General features: G+C 37.1%; 1 protein-coding gene across 2 annotated transcripts in view; it reads right to left on the reverse strand.

The window, feature by feature from the left end:
• sema3fb (sema domain, immunoglobulin domain (Ig), short basic domain, secreted, (semaphorin) 3Fb) overlaps positions 1-12,554 on the reverse strand; it is a 78,270-nt gene extending 65,716 nt beyond the window's left edge. For both annotated transcript variants that reach the window (XM_055160565.1, XM_055160564.1), the window contains exons 1-2: positions 12,210-12,554; positions 9,587-9,776 (exon numbers count right to left, since the gene is read on the reverse strand). In XM_055160565.1, the coding sequence (XP_055016540.1) occupies positions 9,587-9,734 (148 nt within the window). In that variant the 5' untranslated portion in view covers positions 9,735-9,776; positions 12,210-12,554. The remainder of the gene's footprint in view (positions 1-9,586; positions 9,777-12,209) is intronic.
• Between the last annotated feature and the right edge of the window lie 3,737 nt (positions 12,555-16,291).

Here is a 16,291-nt window from a genome sequence, read left to right on the forward strand (position 1 = left end):
TGTGTGTGTGTGTGTGTGTGTGCATAGAACTGTTAAACTTTGACTAGCATACAGCTGTAAATGGCCAAACCCAGAGTCGCACTGATAAAGCCCATTGACTAATGACAACAACAGTCACACTTCGGGTTGTCAGCTCAAAGCTAAGATCTGTATTTGCTGGAAACAGGAACAAGCAGAAGGACAGCAGTCTTATTCTCCTCTATCATTTTACTGTAATTATTGAAACAATCTGTGCAGCCTAGGCAATAGGCAATCAAATCGAAATAGCAATGTGAGTTGTCACAATTATCAAACCACGAAGGGTGCAATCATATAGATAAAAGGATGTTCTCAGCAAAGTAACTGTCTATAATCTTGTGTTACCTGTAGTTTAGGCATCTACAGAAATGTTCTGAAATGCAATAAGTTTATCAGGTCATATTTTAGTGCTCTTTTAAATGTTAATGCTTCAAAGTGCACTCTGAATAAAATCATACTATTTAAATATAAATTGAGAATTTAAAATTGTGAATAGCAATACTTAATAGAAAAAATAAAATAAAATCTAAATGAGTTTTCTTTCCCAAAATAGTGTATCCCTATACTGGGGCTAGATTTTCAGGGGTTGTATCTTATTACTGAACTGTTTCACTATAACATAACTTTTTACAAGACATACTGTGTATTTATGCACTAGTGAGCAGTATTTTGCTCTGAAGAATTATGAGAGGTATTCGTCTATCTTGTTTGAGCACATTTTTTGTTACTGTGGACAAAACTGACCCATTTATCCTTATTGTCCCAGACGATTTTGCTCATGAGTTTGACCATGCGTGCATAATCCTAATAATGTTATTGGTAATGGAGGTACGAGTGCTGTACGATTGTTGTATGATTCATCAGAGGAACCATTTTCATTATCACCAAGCAGGAGAGGTGAAAGGTGCTAATTGTGACTGGTGCTCTTTTGAAGCACAAGGCATGACTCCGGGTGTATATATTATGCATGCATGATTTCAAAAGAGAATTCACACATCACCACATCACCTTTATCATTGTGCAGCTACTATCTTACAAGATAACAGATAGAGATGTCGCCTCATTTACACCATACAAGATATGAAACATTAATAATTTCAAGGCAGAAATAAGGTCATCTTAGACTTAGACAAACTTTATTGATCCACAAGGGAAATTAAGGGAAATTACTTAGGAGACTATGGACCAGTGGAGTCACTTGGTCACTGCATCCAACAGATCAGTGTGTGGATGCAAAACAACTTTCTCCAGCTAAACTCTGACAAGACTGAAGTCATAGTGTTTGGTCCACAGAAACAAAGGACAGTGTCAGCATCACCTCCAGTCTCTGTCTCTAAAACCTTCAAATCAGGCAAGAAATCTAGGGGTAATAATGGACTCAGACTTGAACTTTAACAGTCACATCAAATCAATAACATCTGCAGCCTTTTACCATCTAAAAACAGAGCAAAAATCAAAGGTTTACTGTCTAAAGTAGACTTGGAGAAACTTATCCATGCATTTGTCTCCAGTAGATTAGACTACTGTAATGGTCTGCTCACTGGTCTCTCCAAACGAGCTGTGAGACGCTGCAGAACATCCACAACGCTGCAGCTCGGTCCTTACTCGAACTAGGAAGTACGAGCACATAAGTCCTGTGCTCAGGTCTCTGCACTGGCTCCTGTGGCTCAGAGAATAGACTTTAAAGCAGCAGCTCTGCTTGTGTACAAGTCTCTCCATGGCCGAGCACCAAAGTACATCTGTGACATGTTAGTGTCATATGAACCATCTCGCACTCTGAGGACCTCAGGGACCGGCCTCCTGCTGGTGCCCAGAGTCAGAACTAAACAAGGGGAGTCAGCGTTTCAGGTTTATGCAGCTAAAACCTGGAACAGTCTTCCTGAACATGTGAGACAGACTCTTCTGTGACGCTGTTTAAATCCAGGTCAAAACATTTCTGTTTAACTGTGCATATAACTGAAAGGTTTTCATTCTGCACTCTTCTCTCCAATTTATGTCTCTCTTTTTAATTTTAATCTTCATGATTATTTATGTTTTGATTTGTTTTTATTATGATTTAATGTATTTCTTATTCTGTAAAGCACTTTGAATTACTTTGTGTACGAATTGTGCTATACAAATAAACTTGCCTTGCCTTGCCTTGCCTACTTATGGACAAAGTAACTCACTCATCAAAGTATAATATAATAACAAAGAGTAAAAATTTGGAATAGTAATAATTCATTCTAAATAAGTAGCAAAAAGATAGCAAGAGGGCATCTTCTATATTTTTTCAACAATGTTTTATATTACAGTATAAGTATTATTATTTTACTGCAGCAGAAATCTGTCCAGGTTCATGTTGTGGTATGTGTATTAGTCCTAACTAATGTGACAAAGACAACACACACCAAAAATATGATTTGGAATTGGATTATCATTCTAGCTGATTTTTACTGTCTATGTAAATGTACCCATGTGTACAGTAAAGAAGAATGAGGAGTACATGGTAAATGATCCAAATTTTATATTGCATTTTTCCACCTTCAGGGTACTCAAAGCTCTTTACATCACAGAACCACTCACCCATTCACACACACATTCATACACCAGTGTACGCAGATCACTGAAGGCAAGGGGAGTTAAATGTTTTGCCTAAGGAGACAATGGTAGCATTTATTTGCTCTGCCAACCTGCGGGTCAGAGGATTTGACCACTCAGTCATGTTTATGTCGAAAGCGGTTTTTGATCTGGTAAAGTGGTCACATTTTTCTGTATTAAATGGTCACATTTTTATACTCTTACCAGCTGAGCTACTGCCTCCCCAACTGCCAACCTTCAGATCAGTGGACAAACACTTTACTAATTGAGCTACTGGGTCCGGTCAAGTGGTAATGGAGGGAAACAGGGGCAGATTTTTTGACATTCAAATGTCTCTTATTCAGAAACTAGAGGGACTATTGAAATAAGTAAAGTATCAGAATGTAGGAAAGAGTTACACTCCAACAGGGTCAAGTTAAACCTGTGATATTCTTTCAAGTTGTTGACAAAAACTTAAAAAACTCATGTCAGTAACGGAGGGAATGAAATATGCAGCACTTTTTGGGCAATAAATCCAAACAGTGATAACTAGTGGTTCTCACTTCCATATCCTTAACAAACTGGTTTGAATATTTGCTTCATATAGTTTTCTACCATATGGTACAAGATTAGGTTGAAAAACCTCTTACTTTTTGAGTCATGAGATTTTTTATTAAGAAAGGTCATGGTAACGGAGGGAAAAGTAACAGAGGGAAAATTGTGCAAACAAGTAGAAGGTGCAGGATTTTACATCATTTGTCAACTTTTTTCTTCCCAATGCTTTAATATTACTTCAAAATGAAAGGAAACTATTTCTATAAAATATGTCAGTCCTTCCAAGCAAATTTTTATCAATTTTAAATACATTATATATATATATATATATATATATATATATATATTATATATATATATATATATATATATATATATATATATATATATATATATATATATATATATATATATCTGTATACTTCTGCTTGACTGGCCCTACTACATTTGGATTTTATTTTAAAAGTGTAGAAGGAAACTGAGGTTTTGGTGTGAGGAAAGCCTGACATAACAGTCATGAACAGAGATCGAGATTTGGATCAGTTTTACGCACGACCGCAAATATGTTGGAGGAAATGTGGGCTAATGAGGGTAGCATTACACTGCACAAAACAGGCTCGGTCCATTCATAAAAAGTAAGCAGGCAAAAGTAGAGTGAAGTATTAATGACATCGTGGTTATATGGGCTTTTCATGCACTAATTCCAAGCTTTAAAGAGGGCTGCTTAAATGTCTGTGACCTCACCTGTGATTTGAATAGCATGTTAAAACTGACACTGGGACATTGTGAGCAGTTGCAGGTGACATGTCAAGAATGATACGACTCTCGGGGCTTACTGGCGACAGCAGTCTCATCCAAAGTAAACCTTAAATGTCAGGCAATTTTCTACGGTGCAATGGACTCCTTTGCTCCCATCAAAACACTTCTCATCTGTCACTGATTACAACTGCTGTCTACGGTGGGAGAATTATTGCAAACTCTGCCATTTCTAGAGCAGCTTATGAGGTTGAGGCATGATAAGAAAGAGCAAAGTCTGCTTCCAAGGTTAAAACAGAGACTTTAAGCCAGATGTTTCACACAAGAAGAATAAAGCTGGAACTAGCAACGTAACTAACATTAATCTTTACGGTAACACTTTATAATAACTACACCTTACTTAGCCTTAATAAAGCATGAACAAAGGCTTAATTAATAATGAACAAACACTTAATTAATAATGATTCATGCTTAGTAAATGCTTAATAAATCATAATTAGCCTTCACTTTAGAAAAGCTCTCAGAAAGACTTAACTAACAGATAACAGCTGCCTGAATCATCATTGCAGTGCATTATTAGTAAATCATTCTCTCATAGTTTACTAATGATTAATAAATGCTCAAATAGTTAGTTCATGAGTAATTAAGTATGAAATAATTATGAGTAACTATTTACAGCACAGGCAAATTAAGTGCAAATGCTAATTCAGGTAGTAATTAAGTAGTTACTAAGCGTGAATCATTATTAATTAAGTCTTTGTTCATTATTAATTAAGTCTTTATTCATGCTTTATTAAGGCTAAATAAGGTGTAGTTATTATAAAGCGTTACCATCTTTACTTTATTTTATTTATTAAGTGTCATTCAATTGTGATAATTTGACCCAAATGAAGTATATTCTCTGGGATGAATCTTAAAATACTGTATTGTACACTTGGAGAACATCAGATTAGAGAGCAGCTGCAATTTTATAGAGTCCAATCTAAGTTTAAGTTTAAGAATTTAAACTTAGATTTAAAACTTAAAAATGACTTAAGAGAGATATTTTTTTCTGTCTTTTTACTTTATCTTTATTAGAAATGATCCAACCTCATTATAATGCCATTATAAAGAACCACCATCAAATTGTTATTTTTTATTGAATAGTTTTGGACACACCTTCACTATTTATAACCAAGCCAGACTTTTCATTAGCACAGAGGTGTTGACCCCTGGCACACTTGGAGCGTCATGCTATGCAAAAACAAGTCATTATGTCCCATGATTGACTCTACCTGCTTTAACAGGGCTGTGAGGGCCTCCTAAACAGGGGTCAAAGTTCTTAACCTCACCCCTTAGCTACTGTGTGAACGTTTACTTAGTTTCACATTTGTGCTTTTGATTCCTGGTTGTGACACGCTGCCATAACCACAGACAACAATGTGAAGAAGCATTTTTTGACATTCTTTCCCTTTTACTCACTCAGACAAACTTCCCAAGAAAAAAAAACAAACCACTTTTGTTGAAACCTGTCGTAAGAATTGACCGGTAATTGCAATAACAAAACACATGATGCAGCAGGAGGGAGTGAAACCGGCTTTGCCAAGGTAAGGCCCTCTTAAAAAGCAATTAAGGCAGAGAAAGTCATAATATTGAACAAAGAAGGGGTGCATTCCACTGAGAGATGCAGCGGCAGCAGACTGTGAAATTCATATTGACTGGAGAGGCAAACACACACAGGTGAAGCAAGAGAACCTGGTTCTTTCCAGTTGGCTTGTTAAGGCACAGAACAACATGTTTTACCTCCCCAAGTTCAGCCATCCGAACACCTACACCTCTACAAGGTCTTAAAATAAGTCACAGATAGGTCTATAAAGCAGCACACATAGCAAAAGCTTTGTTTAAGATTGTTTAAAATATTATATGGGCGCGGTCAAGCAGAAGTAAACATCAAGGCCAAAAATTCAAGTTAATGCACCTGATATAAAAATGTATTGAACAGATACATATGTACTCTAGTTTATGAAACTGTTGACCTTTTTTCTGTACCATTTTTGGTTCTAAAGTTCCATATGTTTTAAACAGACCATGTATGAAACATGGAACAAAAATTATTTCCCAAATTTCAAAGACCTGCAAATCATGTAAATAAATGGATGTATTTCATCATATCTTGTGTTATTCCATCTTTGAACTGTTGATGAAGGTACATGATTTTTTTTATTTTTTTTATTTTAATGATAAAAATTTGCTTGGAAGGACTGACATATTTTATAGAAATAAGTTTCCTTTCATTTTGAAGTAATATTAAAGTATTTGGAAGAAAAAAGCTGACAAATGATGTAAAATCCTGCACCTTCTACTTGTTTGTACAATTTTCCCTCCGTTACTTTTCCCTCCGTTACCATGACCTTTCTTAATAAAAAATCTCATGATTCAAAAAGTAAGAGGTTTTTCAATTTAATCTTGTACCATATGGTAGAAAACTATATGAAGCAAATATTCAAACCAGTTTGTTAAGGATATGGAAGTGAGAACCACTAGTTATCACTGTTTGGATTTATTGCCCAAAAAGTGCTGCATATTTCATTCCCTCCGTTACTGACATGAGTTTTTAAATTTTTTGTCAACGACTTGAAAAAATATCACAGGTTTAACTTTACCCTGTTGGAGTGTAACTCTTTCCTACATTCTGATACTTTACTTATTTCAATAGTCCCTCTAGTTTCTGAATAAGAACTATTTGAATGTCAAAAATCTGCTTCTGTTTCCCTCCGTTACCACTTTACCGGACCCATATGTACGTTTTTTTAATCCCTCTCTAGTTTGACGATGACAGAGTAGACACAGACAGACATTATCTCACACTTATTCTTCTGGGACAATTTAGATTCACATTTTGTTTGTATATTTTGTGACGTTACTGCTGCCACCCTCAATAACCTCCCAGAAATACAATGACATTTCCAGCGATAAACAAATCTATTTTTGTATCACACTTTGGACTATGGGAGAAAGCAGTAAAACATGGAGGAAACTGCATTGCTTAAATAAGAAAAAACCAACAATAACAAGAACTTTAAACCCATTCAAAAGCAAAAAACACAACAGTTTTTTTGTGTGAGTAAAATGTCCCAGATTTTTTTTAAAAAGCTGAAATGCTGAGCTCTGGATGTGTGCTCAGTGATGTGTTAAATCCTACTTGATTAAAGCGGGGAAACGCCACTTAATGAAGTCAAGTTGTACTCAGGAGCTCTGGGAAATGAAACGCAAAAGCAAATAGGTGCGCCCCGGCTCTCCTCCACGCCCCCTTCTCACTCCGCCGCTAATCAAAAGTCCTCATCTCTGCAGGACCAGCCTTGGGGACAGCGGCTCTGCATGGATGATCCTGGCAATTTGCTCCCTATAATTCCCCATAGATGCTTCAAGAGTGCGCTACGCCAACCTGGCAACCCATTCTACCTTTTCTTACAGCCCCCCCGTAAAGTCCACATCCTTCTTCTCTCCTGGGAATAATCACATAATGGCTAGAGTTATTACGTGCTTCTTATTATCCCGTCTCCCGCTGAAGGATTTGGAAGTTAAGATAGCTTACAGAAACAATAGTGCGTTTGATTAGCTAAAACAATAATCAGGGTATCTGCAGAGTGTGGCGCTGCTAACTGCATGTTTGACTTGTTAATTGTTTGTACAGTACGGTCCAGTGAGAGCATCTGGTGAGGATTATGGGCTGTAGGTCAGAGGAAGGGGCAGCAAATGGAAAGGGCATGATGTGTGTGAGTGGATACTATAGAAATAGACAACATAGACACGCATTGTATTGTATTGCAAAGCTGGCACAACACAACAGCTGCGGAAGTCTTGTAGGGACAAGAAGATCAATCAACAAATCTATTGAAAGAAAAGAATGTCCATTGACTACTGTATATAGAACAATGTCAGACCTGTCACAATAACAATTTTGAAGTGTGATATGTTGCTGAAGTAAATATAGACAATAAATGATCATACTGGAACAAATTTATGCCACTGACACAAAAACCCGAGAGCAGATTTAAACCATAAAAACTATTCTAAGTCTACAATATTGTTAAAAGAACATGAGCTTCAGTACATAAATGCATATGTCATGAGTACGGTTGTAACGATATCCAAGTCTCATGATACAATATCATCACGGTATGAACCTCACGGTACGATATTTACTGCGATATCAAAGGAAAGCTCATGACATGGTGGGGAGGCTCACGATTAGGTTGTAACAATAATATAATTTTGTGAAGGCTAAACAGCTAAAACTGTTAATGGGTCCAGTCAAGTGGTAATGGAGGGAAACAGGGGCAGATTTTTGACATTCAAATGTCTCTTATTCAGAAACTAGAGGGACTATTGAAATAAGTAAAGTATCAGAATGTAGGAAAGAGTTACACTCCAACAGGGTCAAGTTAAACCTGTGATATTCTTTCAAGTTGTTGACAAAAAATTGTAAAACTCATGTCGGTAACGGAGGGAATGAAATATGCAGCACTTTTTGGGCAATAACTACAAACAGTGATAACTAGTGGTTCTCACTTCCATATCCTTAACAAACTGGTTTGAATATTTGCTTCATATAGTTTTCTACCATATGGTACAAGATTAGGTTGAAAAACCTCTTACTTTTTGAGTCATGAGATTTTTTATGAAGAAAGGTCATGGTAATGGAGGGAAAAGTAACAGGAATTTGGGAAATAATTTTTGTTCCATGTTTCATACATGGTCTGTTTAAAACATATGGAACTTTAGAACCAAAAATGGTACAGAAAAAGGTCTGTTTGACCGGGCCCTAATATGCTACTTTTTCCTCTCAGAATGCCTTGACAAGACTTAATCAAAAAGATAAAAGTGTTTAGAACAGTAATTTCTTCATGTAATCTGCACTGAAATGGAGCAAAGGATCATATGTAGTTCCCTCTGTCTTTTTTAAACTATTGCTGCACCATAACTCTTAATTTAAGCAGAGAGACTTGTAATTCGATATATTGTGATGGTCCACGACATTATTGTGAGAACTTTAACAATACGATATCACGATATTTCAGTTATTGTTACATCCCTAGTAATGAGTCATAGAAGTTATTAATTAAAACTTTTATGGCTTAAATCTTATTGTAAACCCCCCCCCCAAAATAACCCAAATTCTAGCAGGTTTGTAACAAAAACATATAGACAATAAATATTGACCCAAAAAACATTGTTCCAGTTTTCATATATTGAACAATAAGTCGAAGGCCTACACATTTTAAACAAATTAAACTGTATTCATTTTGTCCCTTCATTAGCTGGCCTCTCATCCAAGTGGCTTCTTCAGTTCTTTTGTTATGGATCGTACCTGGACGACTTTACACAGTACTTTCTCATGATGGCATACATACCTTTTTATGTATTTATGACTTTGTGATATCTACATAAATACCACAAAATCACATAGACATATCGTATCAAAAGCAAATCAAATGTATTCAACTATAATAGCAGCAGATATTGCCCACTTCTGGAAAACACGCTTCAATTTCATTCACAAACAACCCACAGCACCAACCAGACCGCAGATACCAAACAACAATTCTATCTGCAGCAGCGCAAACAGCAGTTATTAAAGAACCCAAGCGCAAATAAGAAGAGAAGCCTCATGGGAGCTCTCCGCAATATCCCACCAGATCTCCCTTTCTGGCTTTACCTTTGAATGAGATGAAGACGCGGGGTGCAGCGAGCGGATCACTGATGACTTGGTTGGTGGTGGCGGTGGCGGTGGTGATGATGTTCCCTGAGGCCAAACTACACAGGGCCAGAATGGTGTGGACTGTCCATAGACTGCTCAGATACATGGTGGACCTCAAGTTTCCTAAAGTTGGTACAAGGAAAAAAATCTGTGGAGAGAATTATGAGGAAAAATTACATTCAGATTGTTAATAAATACATTCTTATGAGCGTAAAGGTATTGGACAAATCGTGAATGGACCATGAAATTAACCACAAAAGCGTAGACAAATCACTTTATACATTAGAATTTACAGCTCTGTGCAATATGTTTCATTTTGATCTGGGATTACTCTTGAGATGTACTCTTGATTTCTGTTTTATAGTTTGCATGTTTGAAATTAATTAATCAGTCTTTATGAGTAATTTTTTGAAGTTTTATTTGTGGATGGAAGATGATGATATACGTAATATTCTAATTTAGCATTTCTCCAAAACAGCAATTCCGATATTATTATTTTTATATACGTCCCACATCTATATATTTTGAAAATTATTATGGAAATTAAATCAGATCTTGTTGATAATAATATTTTAGTGTCATTCATTGACCATGATATTTTTTTAATGGGTTAGATCATTTATACTTAAAAATTTAAATTTATATTTAAAAAAATACAAACATCATGCTTCATTCCCACCAGTTAGTTTTCATGATCAAGTTTCACTGGATTGGAGCCAAGTCTGGAGCAGTTTCTACATACTCCAAGCATATTCCCATTTGGAAGGAGTTGCATTCATATTGTGCCATACAGGGAGTCACTCTTCTTGTCTCCAAACATTCCCGACCCATGATGACACTGGATTTTGCTCTGTAATTACGGCTTTACCTAATACCAGGTCTGTGCTGCAACCTCATGTTTATTACTAAACAAGGCATGACCAATTGTTTAACACCATGTTAGTTTACAAAAGGGTATTTCTGGAAAGACGTACTAATGATGTAAAATACTCAGTGGCACTTTTACAAGACATTGGACAATACTTATCTTGGTCAACATTATGTGTTTGGTTAATAAATAGCAGACTGCATTGAAGAAGTATAAAGAAAAAAGAAGATAGATCACAGCTCAGCAAAAGAAGATGTCAAACATGTCGCCTCATGCCCAGTGCCCCAACTTTGTACAAATGTGAATCTTTCAACTGTTCTGTTATGAATATTAAATCTTGAGCCATAGACAGTATTGTGTTTTTGGAGATAGTAGCTGTAAGTTCCAACCTCTTGTTCTCTTTAGGCACATCATTGTGCCAATCTCAAATGACTAATGGCAGTAGTTTTGTAGTTTTTTTGTTGTATTGTTATGACTGATATGTTAAAAGTTAACCGATCTAAATGTAACTATTATGTTTTTGGCTCTATTACTTTCTATAGTCGCAAATTCTGTTGTCCAAATGTTCATCTCTGAGTCAGACATGGATTTACACTTTTATCTACATATATTTATCAACACAATGTAAATAATACAATACTCAGATATGCAAAGCAATTTATCCATTTAAAGTGCCACGTGTAAATAATGCATCCCATTAAAGCCAGATTGCTCATTAAATCAAAACATATGTAAGATCCCTCTCATGATATGCTGTGAGGCAACTCTTTATTTAACACATTTAGTGACTTAATTATTGCTGTACATTAATGGCCTAAAGGATCCTGAAAGCACACAGAGGATATCTGGAGTAAATTATTGTTGTAAACACCTGTTCAAATCATGGGTGTTTACTACTTATTAGGCATCCAGCTGTTTATTCTGAGGGAGGCCAAGCCATTCACACATGTGAATCACCAAACAAGGCACAGTGGCACATGTTGGAGCCACACACAAAGCTACTGAGACTGTTTGTGTAAGTGTGCGTATAGTCAATCGTTTCATGGAGTAAATGGGAACAAAAAGAGCCTTAATAAAGACAGAATTGCATTTAAAATGTGTGGAAATTGCTTTACACCTTCCGTGGGGAGGCATGTCACACCTAATGCGACTGTCAATTTATACATTGTTTGTGTCCCAGAGTTAATGCCAGATTTACTGTCATCAACATGGACACAAATGCACATTAACACATGGTGGCTGACGTTCAAATTAGTCTAATATGCCACAATGACATCTTTTTTTATTTTAATTTCTTTTTAGTTTTTTGTCAGGTAAAAAAAAAAAGTTAGGCTATTTCTGAAATAAAATTAAATAAATGTGTCTACAAAAAATTCAGTTCAACTGATGACAACAACTGATGTATGCTAGCTGTGCTGTGTATGCTCCACTATGCTATGGAGTAGTGCGCGCAACAGCCTGGCAGCCTTGGCTACACATGGACGACAGAACTGTAAACAGTCTGGTGTGGAATTAGAGACACTCCACTGCAAATAGAGCGCACCAATGAAGAGTGCCAACGAATAACGTTTCACATTTAGTACAATTATTGTGTAGACCTGCGTCTTTAATGTATATGGTTTTGTGAAAATTTACCATAAGCTATAAGTGCACCATAAGCACATGCATGTCCCCTGCTCAACAAAAGCAGTTGACTGGGTAAAAAGGATTTACCTTGTCAGTACTGACGTGTGGAAAAGTACAGTCCGGTCCAACAAAACATTTAATAAAACATTCCCAAAAGAGTCACTCCAGATAGAAATCCAGTTGAGCGCAGGACAGGGCTGTAGCCTACCTGCGCGCACTTTGATTATTCCTTAGTCCTCGCACAGAGTCCGGGCGAAAACACGTCATTAAAACACAACTATTTCAGTAGTTATCGTGTGTGGAGCACACTCTGTGGCACGGAAACGATCACCATCTCGTGGGAAAAGTGGCGCGTTGGAACTAAGTCCCGTGTGAGAGACACAGAGCGGTCCAGGCACGCAGCGTGTAGTGCAGGCTGCTGCTCGGCTAAAGTTGTGCGCTCCAAGCTGATCCTGACTCTAGTGGGGCGGGAGGCAGGCGCTAGCAGGTGGATGCGCTTAAGCACACCCACGGGGCGGGCATGTAGGCTATGTAGGCACAGTGATATACTGCGCGCGCTCTACTCCAGAATGTCTATGAAGAGTACGCTCTCATGTGTGCCAAGTATTTAGGCTACTCTTAGAAGTGGAAACAGAAGTTAGAATGCAATATTTGTTCTTTTAGCTTTAGTTTTAACTGTTATTTATGTAGGTAAATGTGAGTTTTATGTGCCAAATAACTAACCCCAAATTAAACCTGAAAATCACACACAACACATTGATTTAATTTATTTATTTAACATTAAACTATGAAGTCCCACTGACATACGGAATCTGTAAGTCATAGAGTTTACTGCTGCATTTTTCACAATAGTCTCACAACATCAGTAGCCTGTTAACCATTAGAAGAACTTGGCTGTACATCATCTCACCAACAGTGAGAGGTTCAGTGGGAACGGACTTCAAATCAACAACAGTGGTGGGAATGTCCTCTCTCCCTCTTTAGAAGAAAATACCCCAGGCTGTCAAGTATGTGTCATAGTTTGCCACATAGTTTGAACATTTAAATGATTAATTTCCAAAGTCCATATGGGGCCAAGGAGTTTGAACTATGACATAAAGTTGTGTGATATGAGATTAAAGTCCTTCTCTATTCACAAAGTTGAAGTACAAGTTTATCACCCCTCGTCCATTCAGCACTTGCCAAGTCCATTTGGTGGCGGCCAGTTCAGACAATGTCATAATTAGTCAGTCAAAGCTATCAGAAATTAGAACTCTTATCAGGGCCTGTTTTACTGTGAAAAGAGGTGGAATTAATTTGATAGCCAGGAAAAGTGCCAATTAAAATTCCTCATTTTGTCAACTATTCACACACTGATTGGATACAGACTTAGTGCCTGGAGACTCCGGAAGAGCTCATTTTTGCCTTTATAATCATAGTCCTTTCAGTTTCCCCACACCTGTCTTATCGGGCCTTCATTTTCTTGTTCAATTTGCATTTGATTCAGTACAAAGTTGAGTGAGAAAGTTTGGAGTGTAGTTTTGAATAAAAATAGATTTTATATAAGAACCCATGACTCCTCAAAGCACTCCATCTGCTATGTATATTGTATAACACATACTTCACTTAGAAGTTCTCCTCGAGAGTGAAGTTTGGCACAGGCCAAATAGCAAGGATTTACTACAGACATGGTTGTAAGCCACTGCAACAATCAAGATCTAAATTGACTTAAATTTAGAACATTTTACTTTATTTGTAAAGATTAAGATTGACGTATATTGATCTACCAGTGGAATAACTGTGTTTCTCTTAATTGAAGCAACATTAGATTTTGCTTATTATTTTAAGAATAAAGAGTCATAGTTTTTCTTATCTCAAGTGTAACAAGATGTATTTTCATATTTTAAGTACAAAAAGACTTGTTCCGTTAGTAGATCATTTTACTTGTCAAGTGAAATTTATTCAAATCATGATGAAACTTTCTTAATTTAAGTCATTTTAACTTGGCTGGATGTGAGTTTTTCCAGTGCATGGATATTATGACACATTTATTCAGTGAATCTAGTTAAAAGACACAAACATCTCATGTCACCCTGGTTCTCTGCAGGGTGTGAATGCTTTCTGCTTGAAAGGGCTCTGAGATAATACATCACTAGTTCTTATTTGTACAGTTTGAGGTTCTGAATAGTTAGATTAGTGATAAAATCTCCTGAAAGCCTGGGTTGTGAGCTGCCGTTGACATGTATCTAAGTGGTGTATGAAGCTGTGTGAATGTGGTGCTCTTGAGGCATTCAACATGAAAAGTTCTCTTCATGGAGATCTGGCTGTAGGGTATGAAGCATGGGCAGGTGTGGTAGCAGCTTTTGTAAGTCCGATGTCTTCAGGACACTTGCAATGCTCAGCTTGGCTTCTGATGGTCAGCCTCTGCCTAATGCTCATAATGTACAATTTCATTCAATATGAAGGAATTTAAATCAAATGTGAAAAATGTGAGGGGTCTTAAGTTTGTACCAGGTGACCTAAAACCTTTCAACCACAATGCTTGCATTCTTTGTGGGCATTAGACTTCATACCATTACCACCAAAGTTTACTTAATAGTGCTTAATTTGTAACTCTGTAGTTACTGAAGCACTTTTGGACTGGTGTACTGACTGGGTAAACACATCCTGAAGCCTAAATATAAAAGAGAAAATGTTCCAGCAAATTGTACAACTAGAATCATAACACTTTATAACAAATATAATTGTGACACAAAATTCATGCTCAAAGCTGGACAGCCAAAGTCAGACGAGGCTTTAAGCAGCAACAACATGACTTGCTAATTTCCAGTGCATGCAGGTGGTGGTTCACCTTGTGTTGTGGGCAGATAGGAAAAAGCTTTGCTCTGGGCACTTTTTTGTGGAAAATGTCCTCAAAGTTATTAGCATTTAAACGAGAAAAGAAGAGTGGCATATCTAGATGACAGCAGAACTCTCCACAGTACAAACTGTGTTTGCAGGTGGTGAGTGAAGCACTGAATCAGCTGAACAAGCATGGACAAATGTCTTTGAAGAGGAAGAGGTTTTTTCATAATAGGGCTGAAAAGTTCTCAGACAGCACAGCGTTGCACTTGGACAGTCCTTTCCTTTACCTCTAGTTTCCTCTGTTGTTTTTGGCCACTCACAAAACCCACTGCACTTTCCCAACCTGTGGATACATAAGCAACCACAGCCGGCATCAGTTCTGTTTACTCTGCTACATCTTCCATGTTAAACATAGCCATATTACTTTTTATGTTCCTATATCATTATGTATATGGCTATACTGTGCGTACATAAGTGCTCCAAGAAAACCTAAATTGATAAAGCACTGAACTCTACAAGTATAATCTTAACTGACCCTAATCCTAGTTTAAGGTCACCTCCACAATCGGCATGGAACAAATACTGTACAAACATTTTTCCAAGTAACATATAAGTCCTTCAACTAACTTTAAAGCCTACATGACAGGAAATCATGGTTATTTGTATGTTATATGTAGCCTGTGTTACAAGTCAGATGCAACTATGGCAGTGAATAAAATTAGCAGTAATAAAAAGATTTCTGTTAACGTCTTAATATGTTACGTCCCTTTAAAGTCCATTTGTTCCTTGTAGGTAGATCCACACACCTTTGCACAACAAACAGCCAGGCTCCACTAGAACACAGACCACTTAAGAGAAATGACTTTGATTTCCTTCCACTTTTCTCACATCAAATATAGTCAGGCATACTGGCAGAACATGCTAAATGCTAAAACGCTGACCCAACTGCATAAACAAACCGAGAGCCCTGCCATGTCTGTGGTCGGGCCCAGAATAATGTGTGTATTGAGGTAGAACAGGTGATTTCATTTCCACTATGACTGCCCTCCATCAGTGTTGACATTATGTGCAAAGGTAAATAGTGTGTGATTGAATAAAATCACAAGAGCAGACATTATAGGCCTGGAGAGAATTAGCTCGGCCACTTTGAGCTTTTCAATACTCCTCTGTTCTGGGGTCCGTTCTTGGCTGTCACTGCAAATTTGAAGTACAACAAATAATCCATCAGTTAAACGATGATTTCACTTTTATGGAACTGGTGATTGTAAAAAAGGGGGAAAAAAAGAAAAAGGTGGGTCAGTTATGATTCATAGTTCGAATGCGTCATGCTTCCACTTCACACCAAG

Source organism: Boleophthalmus pectinirostris, unplaced genomic scaffold, assembly GCF_026225935.1.
Source record: "Boleophthalmus pectinirostris isolate CB_2022bp ecotype Guang Dong unplaced genomic scaffold, ASM2622593v1 HiC_scaffold_3, whole genome shotgun sequence".
Classification (NCBI taxonomy): Eukaryota; Metazoa; Chordata; class Actinopteri; order Gobiiformes; family Gobiidae; genus Boleophthalmus; species Boleophthalmus pectinirostris.